We start from the raw sequence: 17,855 nt of genomic DNA on the forward strand, positions 1-17,855 counted from the left end.
AGTGCAGCTGGGACACAAACTGGCACCCATATGGGATGCTGGTGCTTGAAGATGGATTAGCCAGTTGAACCAAAGCAACAACCCCCAATATTTTTTAATTAAGCATTTTGTATCATGTAAATTAATGGCAAGAAAAAATGTTTAATGCATATAATAAATCATTAATATATACTTTCTGGCTACTATTTTTTTTTTTTTACTTTAAAGATAAAACCATTTAAAAAATATTTATACATTATTTATTGACTCATGTGATCTTAAATTTGTCTCAGAAAAGAAAGAAAGCTGTTAAAGTACTAGCTTGTGTTAAGTTCTTTGAAGTGGTGTTAGTGCAACTGCATAGAAGATCATTGTTGGGTTGTGGCTTAGTGTTAATGCACGTTCCCCCTAAGAGTGGCACTCCCAGCAACAGTGCTCAGCATTTCAATGAGTTTGTCCTCTTTCATCCTTTGGATAGGATTAGAGGTTAAACTAAGATTGCATATTTTAAACTTCCAGGTTAAACTTCTGAATACTTAAGCATTACTCAAATGAGTGTGGTAAATCAAAATTTCCTTCATTTGTCTCCCATCCAAGTACTAACCAGGCCCGACCCTGCTTAGCTTCCGAGATCATGCGAGATCGGGCGCATCCAGGGTGGTGTGGCCGTAGACAACTTCCTTCATTTGTAAAAAAAAAAAAAAAAGGATAAAACCAAAATTAAAATATCTGGGTATATACTTTTCAATCTCAAAAACAGCTATAATTTTAAAATGGCATCAACACAGCAATTATTATTTTACGAATATCAATGGTCTACAGTGAAACAGGATAGTTTAAGTATCTTACACTATAGCCAATTTTAAGTATTCTCACTGAAATCAATTATAAATGTTTTCATGAAAGACGCCCCTATGAAGTTGGCAAACTCAAATAGTGATAATGGCTGTTCAAAACTAGCTTTATGCAACACTTGGACATTAGGCTGAGCTGGAACCCTTGAACAGTTTTACAGTATTCATAGTATTCATGAATAACCATTCTTGAAAAACAGGAGATTGTTGCTTTAATAAAAATTCTGAGCTTTAATAATTTTGACTAGGTATTTCAAATTGGTGCACAGCCAGAGGCCCAAATAACTTCAAATGATCAGAGACAGCTACGGTAAAAATTCTTTAGTATCAGTATTTTTAATGTTGTACACATCAAATCATAGCAAGACAACAGACAAAAACAGGAATGCAGCCCCTCTGTTGTTGCGGACAGCGCACTGAATTACAGCAAACCAAGCTTGTGTTCTACCATCAAGTGTGGCTCTCCCATTAGTTCACTTTGTGATGGATCTGAAAACAAACAGAAACAGACATCTCAAAAGATTCTCAAAAAATGATTCTCTACTTACAAGACAACCCAGAATAGCCAAAAGTAATCCACAGTACCAGATAACAGACCAGCAGCCGCCTGGGGCCAGGGTGGACACACTGACTGGGAAGGGACCCGGGGAACTTTCTGGGGGCAGCGAGGGCGTAGACACAGCTAAACACATTTGTTAAAACTCACCAAACTGCCTACCTGCAAATGGATGCATTCTATCGTATGTCAAATATATCTTAATGCAGTTAACAAAGAAAAAAAGAGAGAAAGGGCAACTTTTTCAAGTTTCCAATAGCTTTCCAGATGACCTTGGGAACAATCATTCCATGCAATTTGCAAAAATCTTTTACTATATATAACTTTCTGATCTGGTATATACACACAAAAACAGATCATATTTCCAAATAAAGGGAATTTTTTAAATGTTCACATTCTTGTTCACAGAAAAGTCAAAAGTCTGATTTTAACTAATACATTTTTAAAACTAATACTAATAAGACAGTCTCTCCCACCCCTTCCAACAGTGGAACAGAAACAGAATAAAAATGTAATGAACTCAATGAGTAAGTACTTGCTCTACACCACCCACTCCGAGGAGCAACAGCCTTCTGTGACCAGTGAGGAGGTGTCCACGGGACCTCCTGAGGCTGTGGAGCACTGGCCCAACTGCAACGGACTCTCAATATGCAGTCACAACAGTCATCTGGTACAGCTGTTATTACAGTAAGCTGTATCCTAGCCTACACTTTACACTGGCCTGTGCTACCGAGGAAGGAAGACAAAAAGCAGCATCTCTCAGATCCGGTACTGATGTACCTAAGGTATGAATAGTACATGAACTGTGGTTAAAAAAAGAAATACAAGGCAATGGCAAATATTTTTTGACTACATACATTTGTATGAAGACACAAAATGTAAAAAGGCAGAGTAACTAACAATGAGGGAGAGAAACGGGACAGTGTAATATCTGAGTTTGTAATGTTACAAATTTCTTAGGCTTTATTTATGTGTCTACAACATTCTAGTAAAAACATTTTTTATACTTCTGACTTTAGTACACACTTACTGTACAAGCCATTTCTGATGTTGTTTTTCTTTTTTTTTTTTTAAAGATTTATTCATTTTTATTACAGCCAGATATACACAGAGGAGGAGAGACAGAGAGGAAGATCCTCCGTCCGATCATTCACTCCCCAAGTGAGCCACAACGGGCCGATGCGCGCCGATCCGAAGCCGGGAACCTGGAACCTCTTCCAGGTCTCCCCTGCGGGTGCAGTGTCCCAATGCATTGGGTCATCCTCGACTGCTTTCCCAGGCCACAAGCAGGGAGCTGGATGGGAAGTGGAGCTGCCGGGATGAGAACCGGCGCCCATATGGGATCCCAGGGCTTTCAAGGCGAGGACTTTAGCCGCTAGGCCACGCCGCCGGGCCCGATGTTGTTTTTCTGCCAACAGAATACCACATCAGTAACGAACCTGCTGGTGTGCTGCCTAGCTCACTGGGAGACGGGCAGGGTGGGCTGGAGCCTCTCGGAAGCCCCGGTTTGCCCATCACTAAGAAAGGAGATTTGTGGAGCGCATAAAGGTCCCTTTCCAGCATCAAGAACATCCTTACTGACTCTGCTAGCACCCACACGTGTGCTTCCCTTCCTTGTAGAAATGACGTGACCAAGCACTTCAATAAGCTGGTAAAAATGTCATCATTTCCACACTTGTCTTCAGACGATGTTTAGATTAACAAATTATACCCTCATGGACTTAAACTGTATTCCGGGCCACAGGTGATGAGGAAAATGTGGTCAGCAAGAATTTCAAGTATTTCCTATGGATCCAGCACTAAATAGGCCCCAGGACACAACAGCGTTCAACAGGCTTGTATTTAAGTTGAGGAGGACAAATAATAAACAAGGAAAACATCAGAGACATGTTACGGGAAGAATTAAGGTGCTTTGAGGTGACAGTCCGGGAAGGCCTCTCTGACGGTGGGATCTGAACATTGAGGTGAGAAGACAGTCTGACAGAAATGCAAGCTTGGAGGTGAAGCCAGACACCTGTGATGTCAATTCCCATGAGGGAGAAGCACCCAAAGAGGAGCACAGTGGCTCCAGCGTGATCAAAACCATCCACCTACCAGGGCGTCTTGCCAGCTAACACCCATCTATCACAGAGATGCAAGGAATGAATTGAAAACGATGTCCACAGAGAGCTAACAATCTCTTTAAACATCAAATTGCATCACATCACAGTTCTGCTTAAAGCTACTGCAGTTTTCCGTTGCATTTTGAACAAACTCCAAACTTGTTCTGTCAGCAGGCACAAGCGCCATCCGTTCTCTCCACGTCTGACTTCATCTTACTCCACTCTCCGTCCCGCTCAACACTCCAACCAAACAGGAGTTCCAGTGCTTTTCTGTGTGGGGCACAGAATCTTCCACCGCTCTCGTACAGTTCTGGGAGTCTGCAGAGGCTCCTACTGCCTTTCTGGACTCTCTTCAAGGCTGGGGCCCCTGCCTCTCATAAAAGTCTCAGCTGCTCTGAACTCAGCTCCTCTCCTGTAAATAAGCCAGACCCACTGCCTATAGGAGGTGGGGCTCAGGGAACCAACAGCAATGCTGACCATCTGGCCACCGCTGTTGCCTGGGAGTCAGCAACGAGCCTTTGGCGCTAGCGTCCCACGTCTCCTGCCAGCACCCTGAAACCACAGCAGGCTCTCTTGTGAGCCGCAAGCCTTGAGCTCTTCGGCTGTTCTCAGGGTACAGACCCTGAACACATATTGCTGCTTCTGGCTGAAGTAGTCCTCCCTTGACTTATAGTTTAACTCATTCACTCTTCACCAACTACTTTATGTGTCGTGCTCCCAGAGGCAACCATCTCTCCTAACACAACAGCACCCTTTTTAGTCCTTGAATTGATCTCAATTGATGACTGAGTTGGTATTTCAGCTGTGAAACATGTGCCCCTACCACTGGAGAACACAGATGTTGGTTTCGTGCACTGGTGCATACTCAGGGCCCCTGCATCAGCACCTGACACTGAAGTACCTGACTGAACAAATGCCCAGTAAACTTCTCTCCCTTTCTTCACACTGAATTACAGAAGCGGAGGTTTACAGATTCATTTTCAGAATTAATACAAGCTACATGTAAGTAGACACCCACTGACTAGTTCTATATGAGATCCAAGTTCAATGTAATAGCTTAGGAATCCCAAGTTTTCCTGTCCTCAAAACATTCCCCCAGGGAAGACTCTCACAGAGGAGGCCTGCTAGACTCCTGTTGTGTCCACAGCATTTCCTTACCGGACATCGGCAGCCAAGCAAAACCACTTAGTCCTAAGCCTGTAGGGTTTCTCTTTCTCCTGCTCTGCTGGGGAACAACACGCAGAGGCAGAACGGACAGGGCTGTATTTGTTTATCTTCCGCAGGACCAAAGAAATAGAGGATGCTGAATGTATTGTTCTTACTTAAAAGTCATTTATCTCACACATAATACAATCATTTTGAGTGCTTTATGAAAAATAGAAAATTCTTTTCTACTCATGGCCATGTATAAGAGCATAAAAATTATATTTGGGAAGCTATTTTTAAAGGAATCTTTCATCCTATCTGCTCCATCACTTTTAAAAAGAAGCCTAGGACACAAATACTGTAACAGGTACCATTGTTACATCACCCCAGAAACATCTCATCAGGCCGCACAGTGAGGCTCAGGTGAGGCACAGTGAGGCTCAGGACAGCAATGCACGATGACCATGTTGACTGACATGACAACTATCCTAATTTCACAAATAATCTTCACTTATAAAGTGGGAATCATGCATAAGGTGATTTGGGTAAGCTGAGAATGCTGTAGAATAAAAACTGCACCCAAGCCGTGTCATTCTAGAACCTGTGCTCTGCCCCACTTCACGTCTCTCCCTGGAAGGAACCAGTGAGTGGAAAGCCACGCACGCTGTTCTCAGCACTCAATGCAGGGAAGTGTCTCCGGCGTCCCCAGAGCATCCAGGCTCCAGCTCCAGTTCTGCCAACACTCACAAGCTAATCTCAACTCAGCCAATGAACCTCTTGAGCTTGAATCCTTGTATGTAAATGGGAAAACTGGATTATATCCATGGCTCTCAAACTTGTACTCTGATGTTCACAAATTTAAAAAAAAAGCTTTTTTTTGCAACCCATTATAAACATACACTGAGTAACTGAAACTTCAGTATTTCCTAAAACATACTTCCTTACCATAAAAAATAGAAATCATTGTTACCATTAAATTTTCTGTAACCATCGATTTTGTTTTGTTTGGTATTAACACCTCATATATAATAGGAGTTCCATAAAAAGGTCTGAATGACACTTACCATTGAGAATATCTTCAAATCCAATAGTCTCATCATTACCTCTCAAAATATCCAGTGAGAGGTTTGAGCTCGTAAGAAACGGAAGACGCTGAACCTTCAGGAGTGTAACAGTGAGATTAAGAAAAATTACAGACCATAACCCAAAAGCCAATATAATCTATTTTCATATTCTTCATTCTATAATTGCAAAACTAAGTAAAATATTAACTTATCTAGTGCAGAAAAAGAACAGCTCATATTTTACATGGAAAGTTTTACAAAATCCCTTATGGAGCCAGCACTACGCAGTCTAAGCTGCCACGACAACTCTGGTATCCCCCCTCACAGTGCCAGTCCAGGTCCCCCTGCTCCACTTCTGATGCTGCTCTCTGCTAAAACAGCTAGGAGGACAGCAGGAGATGTCCTCTCGCCCTAAACCAGTGCCTGAGACCCCATCACCGGGTGGGAAATCCAGGATGGAATTCCTGGTCCCTGGCTTTGGAATGGCCCAAATCTCGATATTGTGGGCATTTGGTAAGTTAACGAACAGGTTAAAGATCTCTTTTTCTCTGCCTTTCAAACAAACATAAATAAATCTTGATTAAAAAAAACAAACCTCAAAACTTGAGTGAAAATATGCCAACACAGTAAAACTATAGCTTTTCCTAACTTAATCTTAAGTTTGCAAATATTCTGAGGCTTTACTCCTATCTAAGAAAACCACAGGAACACATCACATGATACAATACAAAATCCCAGAGTCTTACACCATGTCTCATTTCTGATACACAGGGGATAGTGGAATTTCCAAGAAATTCTGACTCAGAGGTTCAGTGTGGCAGCCTAGTGGCTAGATCCTCGCCTTGCAAGCCCTGGAATCCCACATGGGCACCGGTTCATGTCCTGGCAGCTCTACTACCCATCTAGCTCCCTGCTTGCGGCCTGGGAAAGCCCTGGAAGATGGTCCAAAGACTAGGGACTCTGCACCCGTGTGGGAAACCTGGAAGAAACTCCTGACTTCGGATTGGCTCAGCTCTGGCCAATGCAGCCACTTGGGGAGTGAAGCAGCAGATGGAAGATCTTTCTCTCTGTGCTTCTCTCCGTAAATCTGCCTTTCCAAAAAAAATAAATAAATGTTTAAAAGAAGAAATTCTGACTCAGAAGAATGTTTTACTCAATAAACAGATGACTTCACATTGTACACTGTTTTATATTATTTTCAAGAAAAGACTTCTACTGTAGACTGCTGTCTAATACAGCACAGTGGAGAAGGCGCAGGCTAGCACAGCAGACCCAGCTGGAGTCAAATTCTGACCTCAGCACTAAGTTTCCTGACCCATGTCAGCCTCCACTTTATCATCTGGGAAACAGAACAACAGTGCCATCCTTTCCAAATTCAAGTATGGTATAAAGTATGTAATCAGTGGCACAGGGCAGTTTCTCAACAAATTTTAATGCAGCCAAAGCAAATCTTCAGTTTCCGTGTTCTATCAGTGGAGCAGAAGTTACAACTGACATCAATACAGGTAATATGGGATTTTGCAGGAAGACTACCAAATGAGTACCAGATGGTTAATGACCAAATAGTACTAGCATCTTAAAAACAATAATGCCTTCAGAACCTAAGGGGACAGTTATGCTCAGATTTTGCCGTCGTTCCAAAATGATATCCAGACTAAAGATACTATTGTCAATAAACCCTGACCTATGGAATTTTAAATCTTTATAGTGTGGGGAAAAAGAACAAGTGAAGAGAAAAAGAGGAAGAAACGAAAAATAGGAGCTTATAAATTAAACTAGACAGCAAGGGGTCTGTTTGACTGTTGGTTGTATCAGACATACTGCCCAGAAATGGCATCAAAACCACGTAAGATGTGTGGGTATCTGGGGCCGTTCAGACACTGCCTGGTATGCCAGATTCCTTCCTGCACTGCCTGGGTGTGAGACTTGGCTCTGCTCCCGACCCCAGCGTCCTGTCAACACACTCTGGGAGGCAGAGGTAATAATTCCATTTTTGAGTTCGTGTTACCAACATCAGACTCAGGCTGAGCCAAAGACTCCTGGCTTTGGCTGGGCTGAGCCCAGCTGCTGAAGGCATTTGGAGAGTGAACCAATGGATACGAGCTAGTTCACACTCTCACACTCATAGTCACACTAAAACAAACAAACAAACAAACAAACAACTCCAGGGAGAAGCAGAAACAGTTACACATCTCACCAAGCAAGAACTACCCAAGTAGGAAAAAAGGCTCAGGACTCACGGCAAGATGTTTGGATTACATGGCTTTAAAAGCTCAGGTCCAAAATATGAGCAATATGAAGCTGAAATCTAAGCAACAGACAGGAAAATTGAAAAAGCTTTTAACAATTCTTTGCCAAATGTGTTATGTCACCTCTTCTTCAGAATAACGTCATGCTGTTTTTACTACGCTCTCCACTTCACATGAAAAGTAAGGGAGGAAAAACGAGGTGCGGAAAGGTCTCTAACTCACGGCATTTTTAGGACTAGATCCCGGAGCCAAGCTTCAGTCCCAGGTTATTTTGACTTAATGCTGCATACTCTTTAGTGCATTTTTCTTGGGAGGAAATATTCAAAGTAGTTTTTAGAAGAATTTATGCCAATAAATGCCAATAAAAGTAATGGCATTAATAGAATTAACTTATAGAATTTATTAATTAACAGAATTAATTTAAAGACCCAATTTTAATTAAGTCAAAGAAAGGAATCCATATGACTAGAAAAAAAAAGCAAAATCTGACAGAAAGAACATAATCAGAAAACTTCAAGTAGTTTAGCAGGGTATGAAATGTGGTAAAAATGAAGGAAAACCAACTTAAGAGTACAGAAAAAAAAATCTTTAAAAAAAAGTGGCACCCATATGGGATCCTGGTGTGTGTAAGGCGAGACTCTAGCCACTAGGTTACCACGCCGGGACCGAGTATTCCATTTTGTGATGCTTTCCTCTATGAAGTAGGAATCAAGGTCACATCTTAAACAAAGAGGAAAAGTGAACAGGCTGCAGGGGAGTATAGGTAAGCTTTGAGCAGCTGCTACAAACTCATGATTGATAACACACGCTGAAACACCCCTCACTGAGAGCCACTCACCTGCCGCACTGCCTTGAATTCCATCTGCAGCTTGAGTGGAGCAAACAGACCCTGGATGTTTCTCAGTGTGGAAAAATTCATCTTATCTTGGTTGAGCTGGAACTACAAATGACAATCTAACTTTAACGCTGCACTTGGGATGCAGCTGTCAACAGCTGGCAGTGACGTGTGTAAACAGGACTCTGACACAGCCTGACACACTTCACAACATTTCAGAACACATGTATACATAGTAACCAGAGGTAACAGTGCAGCTTATAGTGCAAAATGATTGAATCTCATATTCATTATAATAACTATACACTTAATTCCTATTACAATAGTGTATTTATAAGGCATATTCTTATTTTAGTACTTCTGATAACTACTGTAAAACAGAGAAAAATTATTATTTGGGATACAGAAAATGTTACATGCAGGATTAAAAAAAGTGAATTAGAATATGAAAGTGTGCATCTCAAAGAACTCTGGAAAAGAAATACCCAGACCAGCATATCATTCTGTAAATTAAACTACAATGTTTAAACTCCACCTTTGGGAGGTGGCAGGGATTAACTGATTGGTGGGGAGAACTCCGATGCTCTGGGAAATCTACTCAATTTGTAGTAGGTACTAAGCAGCAAGTTTTAATAATTTTACTAAGCACTGATATCACATTTAAGAAATCTTGATTATCACCTGACATACTTCAGGCAAAATAAATCACCTTAACACTTTCCCAAAATGTCTTACATGGTGGAGAATATGATATAATAAGTTGAGCTAAGGTAATTATGATGAGGTCAAGAAGTAAAAGGGCTTTTTGTGATTTTTATTATACCATCTTCTCTAAATCAGTGCATATGTGGGACACGACTAGGGCCCACAGATATGAGGTTTGCAAGTCAAGCACCTAGTAACAGGATTTGTCATCACTTTGGCTTGACAGAGCAAGATAATGACAAACTGCCTGATGGAAAGATCTGCATTTTCTTAAGCAGATGTATGATCTCCATTTCTAAGTGAAGGGCTTTCTTGGAATATTGTATTCTCATCTAAAAAATAATTTATGAAGGAAAATTCAGTTCACATAAACTTTGATGAACACAACTCCCTTTTAATATGATTATATAATCACAATTAGCAATCAACACACAAGCTAACAGAACAGACAAAACTAGGCTCCATAGCAAAATTGAACAAAATAGATCTAACAGTACATCCTGGAGGCTACACTGTAGGGAGAAAGACACTGCATACAGGACACAGGCCAGGGTTCTCACAGGAGGTAACTCTGTTACTGGTCGTCAGTGACGGTGGGGAAGGGAGGAGAGACCTGCCCTGTGCTCAGTGGCATCACTGGCATCTACCTAATCACGGCCAGAATTAACACCCAACCAGCCATACCACTGTGACAATCAGACACATCTCCACAGACATCACTGCTCCACACCTGCCCCGCCAGTTAGGAACTGCTGGTTTAACTGACACTAGTCACCTTTCCGCCAACATCACCTCTGCCACTCCCAGTCATGGGGAGCTGCTAGATGCCTGCTGTTTGTCAAGGAACAGGCTCCTCCCAACTCCATTTTATAGACTAACAGGCTACAAATTTTTTTTAAAGATTTATTCATTTTTATTACAGCCAGATATACACAGAGGAGGAGAGACAGAGAGGAAGATCTTCCGTCTGATGATTCACTCCCCAAGTGAGCTGCAACGGGCCGGTGCTACGCCGATCCGATGCCGGGAACCAGGAACCTCCTCCGGGTCTCCCACGAGGGTGCAGGGTCCCAATGCATTGGGCCGTCCTCGACTGCTTTCCCAGGCCACAAGCAGGGAGCTGGATGGGAAGTGGAGCTGCTGGGATTAGAACCGGCATCCATATGGGATCCTGGCGCGTTCAAGGCGAGGACTTTAGCCGCTAGGCCACGCCGCCGGGCCCAACAGGCTACAATTTAAGCAGGTTTAAGCAATCTACCCAAGTTTACTGAACAAACAAGCAGGGCTTCTATAATTCAACTATATAATTCACACAAAAGGACTTAAAACAGATAAGTGACACCGAATGTCAAGCAACAGTGAGCGAGCCATCAGCTGGTAAAGCTGCTGCGTGAGACACAGAAGTTTCACTTGGAGTCCTGGCTACTCTGCTTCCAATCCAGCTTCTCACTAATGCACCTGGGAAGGCAGCTGAGGATGGCCAAGTCCCTGGGGCCCTGCCTGCCATGATGGAAACTCAGATGGAGTTCTGGGTTCCTGGCTTCAGTCTGGCCCAGCCCTCGCTGTTATGATTTGGGGAGTAAATCAGCAGATTAGAGACTGTCGGACTCTCTATGACTCTGCCTTCCAAATAAATAGTAAACAAATCTTTACTGGAGAGAGTGAGTGAGCGAGTGAGCGAGCAAGCAAACCAGTGCTGTGCTACAGGGAGCTAAGCTGCTACCTACTATGCCAGTATCCCGTATTACAGCTTTCTGCTTCTAATGCAGCTCCTTGCTGATGCACCTGGGAAGGCCGTGAAACATGGCCTCTGTCACTCACATGGGAGACCTGCACAGAGCTCCTAGCTCCTCACTTGAGCTTGGTCCAGACCTGCCTGGACCTGCAGTCATTTAAAGAGTAGACCTGTGGGGCCCGGCACCGTGGCCTTGAAGCTAAAGTCCTCGCCTTGAACGCCCCGGGATCCCATATGGGCGCCAGTTCTAATCCTGGCCGCTCCACTTCCCATCCAGCTCCCTGCTTGTGGCCTGGGAAAGCAGTCAAGGATGGCTCAAAGCTTTGGGAACCTGCACTCGCGTGGGAGACCTGGAAGAGGTTCCTGGTTCCCGGCTTTGGATCACCGGTCGTTGCGCTCACTTGGGGAGTGAATCATCTTCCTCTCTGTCTCTCCTCCTCTCTGTATATCTGACTTTGTAATAAAATAAATAAATCTTTAAAAAAAAAAAAAGAGTAGACCTGTGAACAGAAGGTTGAGCAATCTCTCATTCCCTCTCCTCATCACTGTGCCTTTCAAATAAATAAATAAACTTAAAACACACACACACACACACACACACACACACACACACACACACACACAGAGGCAGTAGAAATAAGCCTCAAAGGATCTATGAAGCTTGTAGAATTCACTCTGGTAGGTGACACCCAGATTTGCCAGTTTCTCTTAGCATACACTGCTCAGAACTGACCTAACATTCCAAATTTAACGGCCACACAAGTACATAGGAGAGAATACGAGAGCCCTGGATTAGTCCCATGTATAATATGAACAAAGAAATTTTGCAATAAATATTCTTGAAGTAGCTAATGTAATTAACATTATGAAGTTTCACAGTCAATCAAGCTTATCCTACACCTACATAGGTGTAATTTACTGTATATGAACCCAAAAGTGGAACTTCACACCCCACTTCTATATTTTTCTTAAAATTTCACCCAGCCTAGTGGTCTGTTTTGTCATCAGCAATACAGCTCAATTACTCATCAAAATGAACTACCAGCCTTTTCCCCCAGAACACCTAATTCTAATGGTCACCCTCAAGTCTCTCCTGGTATTCACCCTGCTAGCTGAGATGCACGTAGTCAAGAGTCCTTTCAAAACACTTTCTGTAAATGAGCAATTCCTTGGTCCCTGCTGTCAGTCAAACGACCCACCCTGTGTTGCTGTCAGCCCATAATCCCGTCTCATCCTCAGGCGGAGCAGATCACTTCACTCTGACTCATCTGGTGATAAGGTGCGAATGAACTAAGACAACACGCTACGGCTCACTTAGCTGGAAATCACTGCTCAACACTCAGTCCCCTCCTTCGCAGGCCACTAAGGACACTGCTGGGACCAATACCACCACAGACATCTATCTTTCAAGTGGATCCCCTTTAGAAACATGGAATTTTTTTTTTTCATTTTCTTCAAAGATAATTAGTTATGGTTCTACACTCATACAAACTCATATTCACAGGCTCTCAAGCCTGAGTTGAAACCTGAATGTACTTCAAGCAAACTCACGAGTTCCTACACTTTCCTCATCTTTCTAGTATTGTAATTTCATAATTACATCATTTGTTCTACTTTTTTAAAAATTAGATTTATTTTTATTTGAAAGGCAGACTTACAGAGAGGAGCGATAGAGAAACAGGTATCTTCCATCTGCTGCTTCACTCTCCCAATGGCTGCAACAGCTGCAGCCGGGCCGACCCAAAGAGAGGAGCTTTCTCTGCTCCCTTACATGGCTGTAGAGGCCGAAGGGCTTGAGCCATCCTCCACTGCCCTCCCAGGCCATAAACAGGGAGCCAGGTCAGAAATGGAGCAGCTGAGATACAAACTGGCACCCAAATGGGATTCTGGCATTGCAGGTAGAGGTTTTACCTGTTATGTCACAACACTGGGCCCTGTTTTACCCTTTTTTTACATACAAATATTTCACTTTACTAAAAAAGCAAAAAAATAGGGGCTGGCACTGTGGTATATCTGGTAAAGCTACCACTTAAAATGCTGGCATCCCATAAAGGTACCTTGCTGCCCCACTTTCAATCCAGTTCTCTACTAATCAACCTTGAAAGCAGCAGAAGGTGCCTGGATCCCAGCACCCACACAGGAGACCCGGATGAAGCTCCTGGCTCCCAGCTTCGGCCTGGTCCAGCGCTGGCCACTGTGGCCATTTGGAGAGTTGAAATAGCTCATGGAAGATTTTGTTCTTTCTTTGCCTATTCCTCTCTGTAACTCCATCTTTAAAATAAACAAACCTATTTTTTGCACGTATAAACAAAGCAAAAGACAACAACAACAAAAAAACCTGAACAACAAAAACAAACAGAAAATGGCCTAAATAAGGTTTGTCACCTGGGTGACCCTGTGCCATTTTTCTATAGTGACCTACTTCCTCTTCCTGTCCTAAACACATATTTAAAAACCTTTAAGTTGTCTTTAGAGCATCCATATTTGCTATTTCCTGAGTGGGAGTAGTGGCTTCTGCGTTCATATTTGGTAAATACTAGCCTGAAACTTCCTCTGTCCCTCCTCTAAGAAGCCTTCCAGAAGCCAGACACATGGGTGGCTGCCCCATTCCTGCTCCTCCCTATAGCTTACAAAGTCTCTTCTCAACGCCTGTGCTCCCCAGCGAAAGCGCTCCCTGGGAGGGTAGTGTGTCCTCTCTGTGCACCTGACTGTGCCTAGAGATTCCCCGCTTCTGGACTCCGAAATGCAGGACCTGAGAAAGAAGTCAAGGTTACAGATACAGCCTTGGAGATCTACAGGAAGGATAATAAGGGGAAAATACAACAGAAAACCTGAGTGTCGCATGTCAACATTGTCCTGAGAGGAATGGACAGGTGGATCAACCTTCAGAGGACAGGAAGAGGATGTATAAAAGAAAAGAACGTACAGGACGGAGTTTTGGTAAAACAACCTAAGAACGTGAAAGTCTACCCTACAGGGAGATGAAAAATAAGACCTTGTATACTTCATGGTCAAATCTTTAGCAGCAGAATTTTTAAATAAAATTACATCAGAAAAGCACCAATAAAATATTTTTCTACTAGAGGACATACATAAAAATAGGCAATATACTTACATTTTTCTCTGACAGTTCGAGGGGGTGACTGGGCAAGAGTTCATTTTTCACACAAGAAAAACTAAAAACAAATAAATAAGTAAATAAAATATTTAAAGAGAGATGAAATAACACAATATTCAGAGATAAAAATTGCCCAGATGAAGGGTATGGCCAGCACGGGAAAGCAGCAGGGTGCCAGTCTCAAGTGACTACACAGTTCTGTATACCCTTCGCGGTGGCAGTTCCAGGAAGTCACTCTACGGTGTGTCAAAATGCCCTTGAGCCTGTGTCAGGACAACTCGCTTCTTCCACCCCAGGGACCAGCCAAGTCACCTCCCTGGCCCACACCAGGTAACACTTACTACCTCCTAAGTTAAATATGTTTCTATAGCCCAGCAATTGTTAAAGAATACTCTAAAAACAAAAAAAAACTTTACACAGTTTTATTTTAACAAAGCTGAGGCCACAGCTTCTCCACATACCCTTTCCGCAGCAGATCATGGCTTTCAAAAGGCGCACTCGCTGACAGCTCAGTAACTGGAATGCTGTCCTTCAGCTGAGAGCCAAGGCCCCGGGCATTCTGCAACACAGAAAAAAATACTGTTATATATAAGGAAGAGTTTAAGCAACACACCCTGAATATCCATAGAGAAAAAAACACTTTTTAAGCAGCAGAAAAAAAAAAAGACAGTCTCTACCCTGAGACAGCCCAAGATATAGACCTGTAATGACCAGCCTTGGGCATCATGGCAGACGGACACGTGTAGTACAAGAACCATATTTTGTAGTGTGAGGGACTTGTGAGCTGATCTCTGCATGCTGCCAAACTCAAAGGCATCCCAAGAGAAAACCAACATGCATCCAGGTGTGAAAATCTTGGCCCTCCCTTAGTATCCATGGAGATAGGTTCCTGGACTCCCCTGACACAAGCATCTACAGATGCTCAAACTTCTTACAGAAAGAAATGCAACATCCTCCTCCACTCCTTAAAATCATCTCTAGATCACTTCAAACACCTAGTGCAACATAAACAGCTGTTACACAACAATCGTTTACAGCATAAGGAAATCACATATATGTACATACTCAGTAGACATATTTTTTTCCCCTAAGATTTTGGTCCAGGGTTAGCTCAACTTGAGAAGGCAGAGCCTGGGGACACAGAGGGTCAGCCGTGAAACTTAACAAGCTGTGCGTAATCCGAAACAACCGACCAAACACAGGGAAAAGCGAGGCACAAACAGGAGCTGACAACATGGAAAGCAGGGAGGCCACCATGCAGAGAAATGTGAGTCCTGTTCTCAGAAGGGTTCTGCCAGGATCCAATTTGCTTTCACTGCAAAGAACTCTCCCTGAGATCAGAATGTTCAACACAGAAGCAAAAAGCTCAGCACACAATCCTGGGGAATGTCCTTCCTTAAGGACAAAGATAACGGGAATGACCACAGCCAGACAGCTAGAAAAAGTGGTTTCTACAATAGGTGGGCACTAACTCTCAAAAAAATTGCATTTAATCTAATCAGGATAGTGTAAAGCCATTAAAAAATGAAACATTCAGTGAATTGTGCTGATGGGTGGATCAGCACCCTACACAGCAGTACCAGGCAGCCGGCAATGACAAGGTGTTCACAGACACGTTTCATGTGGAAGTACCCTGCCGGGTGTCACGAGCCTGTCCATCTCCCACCAGCTTACATTAATGAAACATCAAACAAGTACAACGGAGTAGGACACAGACACAATGCAGGGTGCTGAGCTTAAATAACAGATTTCTCATGTATCAATAACCCCGCCATTCTGCAGAAAAACATAAAAGAGCTAGCAGGCAGTCTGCTGCTCAATCTTACATCAGCTAGAAAATGAGGAAACCAACTTTTTAACTCATTTCTAATTCCCTCTTACATGCTATTTGGTCAAATACTTTATCTGGCCCACGCTCTTACCAATAAAATAATTTCAATAGCATGCCATGAGGTCCCACCATCTCACACCCACTCATTTTGCACGTCTGTAGAGCAGGGTTTTCTTAAAATGCAACATCTTTTACACCAAACCCACTCTAAAACTGTTCAGTTATCAACGTCTGCAGGATAAAGTCCAGGATGGTAAACCCACAGTTCAAGAGCCGACAGGATAGTTTCCAACTCCCCTCCATCCAGGAAGTCCTGGTGGGAAAAGAAATTCTGGCATCCCAAAAGAACCACAGCGGGAGGAGCAAAGCTTCCAAGCATCCCCCTCCTACCACTGTCCTCCAGGAGCATCTGAAATGATGCTGCCTGCATGCTTTATCGTAGAGCAATACAAGTTTGGTCCAGGCGCAAAGCAAACAGGGCCTGTCCCATCCCTGGGTTCCGCTGTCACTGTCCTGTTGCTAATTTCCTTCTACAGAGCATCAGGATTCGTATCTAATGCACCCACAGCGTAGCATGAGAAAGGAAACCTACGAAGACCTCATCACCCCCTTTACAAGGAATAGCAGTTATTTCCCAACAAGGCGTTCCAAATTTGGACGGCCCTGTGGTCGGGTTTCCATGTCAAGCCAGTGGTCGCGGTGATGAAAGAGGAGGGGTAGGGCAGCAAGACAGAGCTGGGGAGGCAACGCACTGGCCAAAGAACATCAGCAACTCCGATTCTCCCATCAAAAATGCTTGTAAGGCAAAATTGAGGCGCACAACTGCGACCTGCGGCTGTGGGTCGGTGACCTAGGGAGGACAAGGTCCGAGTGTGAGAGTGTGTGTGTGTGTGTGTGTGTCAGGGGAGGCAGATGGAAGATTTGGGGTTCCCGAAGGTTTCCCCATTCGGGAAAGAGGAGTGGGCGGCGCCATCCCCACCCTCACCCAATGCTGCTTTGGGGTTCAGCGCCAACACCCGGGAAAGGGGCAGCTGGGAGGGCGCACGCCCGGCGAAGCACAGGCGAAGGGACAGCACTGAGCCCACCCGCCACTTGCAAGGCCAGCGTCGGAGGGACGTGACTCGGCAATCATGGCGCCCGCCGCCGGGGCCGCCTGCGCACGCCGCCCGGACCCGCTGCAGCACACCGGGCTCAGGCTGAGGGCCTCCAGGCCTGTTCCCTCCCGGCCACTGTCCAGAGCGCGCCCCGGACGGAGGTCGGGTTGCCCGGGAACTCACCATTTTCAAGACTTGCAGCGAGCGGCCCCACGTACGTTCCGGTCAGTCAGTCCCACCGCTCACTTCCGTTGCCGGGGCCCGCCCCGCCTCCGTCCGCCGGAAGTGCGTCCGTCCGGACGAGGAAGGAAGCAGGACGCGGGGCAGAGAGGGAGCGAGCTGGGGGAGCGGCTCCCACGCCTGTTTCTCCCGGGGGAGCAAGGTCCGCGGGCGGGCTGGGTGTGAGCGGGCGGACGGGCGGGCAGAGAGAGGCTGGGGTGTGGGCGGGCGGACGGGCGGAGCTTAGGAGGCGCGGGGACACGGGGAGTCGACACGGACCGTCTGCATTCATGGAGGGTCTTTGCGCTTCACCGAAGGGCAGACGCAGGCTCGGTGGGCTCAGTGGTTGGCCTGAGATGGGGCATCCA

General features: G+C 44.4%; 1 protein-coding gene across 1 annotated transcript; it reads right to left on the minus strand.

Annotated features, from left to right (window-relative positions):
• Positions 1-1,146: 1,146 nt before the first annotated feature.
• POMP (proteasome maturation protein) lies at positions 1,147-17,587 on the minus strand. Its single transcript, XM_012927082.2, has 6 exons — positions 17,452-17,587; positions 14,805-14,902; positions 14,341-14,401; positions 8,789-8,890; positions 5,702-5,795; positions 1,147-1,322 (listed from the first exon to the last, which is right to left on the minus strand). The coding sequence occupies exons 1-6, from the start codon at positions 17,452-17,454 to the stop codon at positions 1,255-1,257; spliced, it is 426 nt and encodes a 141-aa protein (XP_012782536.1). The 5' UTR covers positions 17,455-17,587; the 3' UTR covers positions 1,147-1,254.
• Between the last annotated feature and the right edge of the window lie 268 nt (positions 17,588-17,855).

The sequence above is a fragment of the Ochotona princeps genome, chromosome 12, assembly GCF_030435755.1.
Source record: "Ochotona princeps isolate mOchPri1 chromosome 12, mOchPri1.hap1, whole genome shotgun sequence".
NCBI lineage: Eukaryota > Metazoa > Chordata > Mammalia > Lagomorpha > Ochotonidae > Ochotona > Ochotona princeps.

Excerpts from the sequence above, each read along its gene's own strand:
- POMP (XM_012927082.2), bottom strand. Across the intron at positions 14,402-14,804 it reads CATGATCTGCTGCGGAAAGG|TTTTTCTTGTGTGAAAAATG; the intron begins GTATGTGGAGAA and ends ATTTGTTTTTAG. Across the intron at positions 1,323-5,701 it reads ATTTGAAGATATTCTCAATG|ATCCATCACAAAGTGAACTA; the intron begins GTAAGTGTCATT and ends GTTTGTTTTCAG.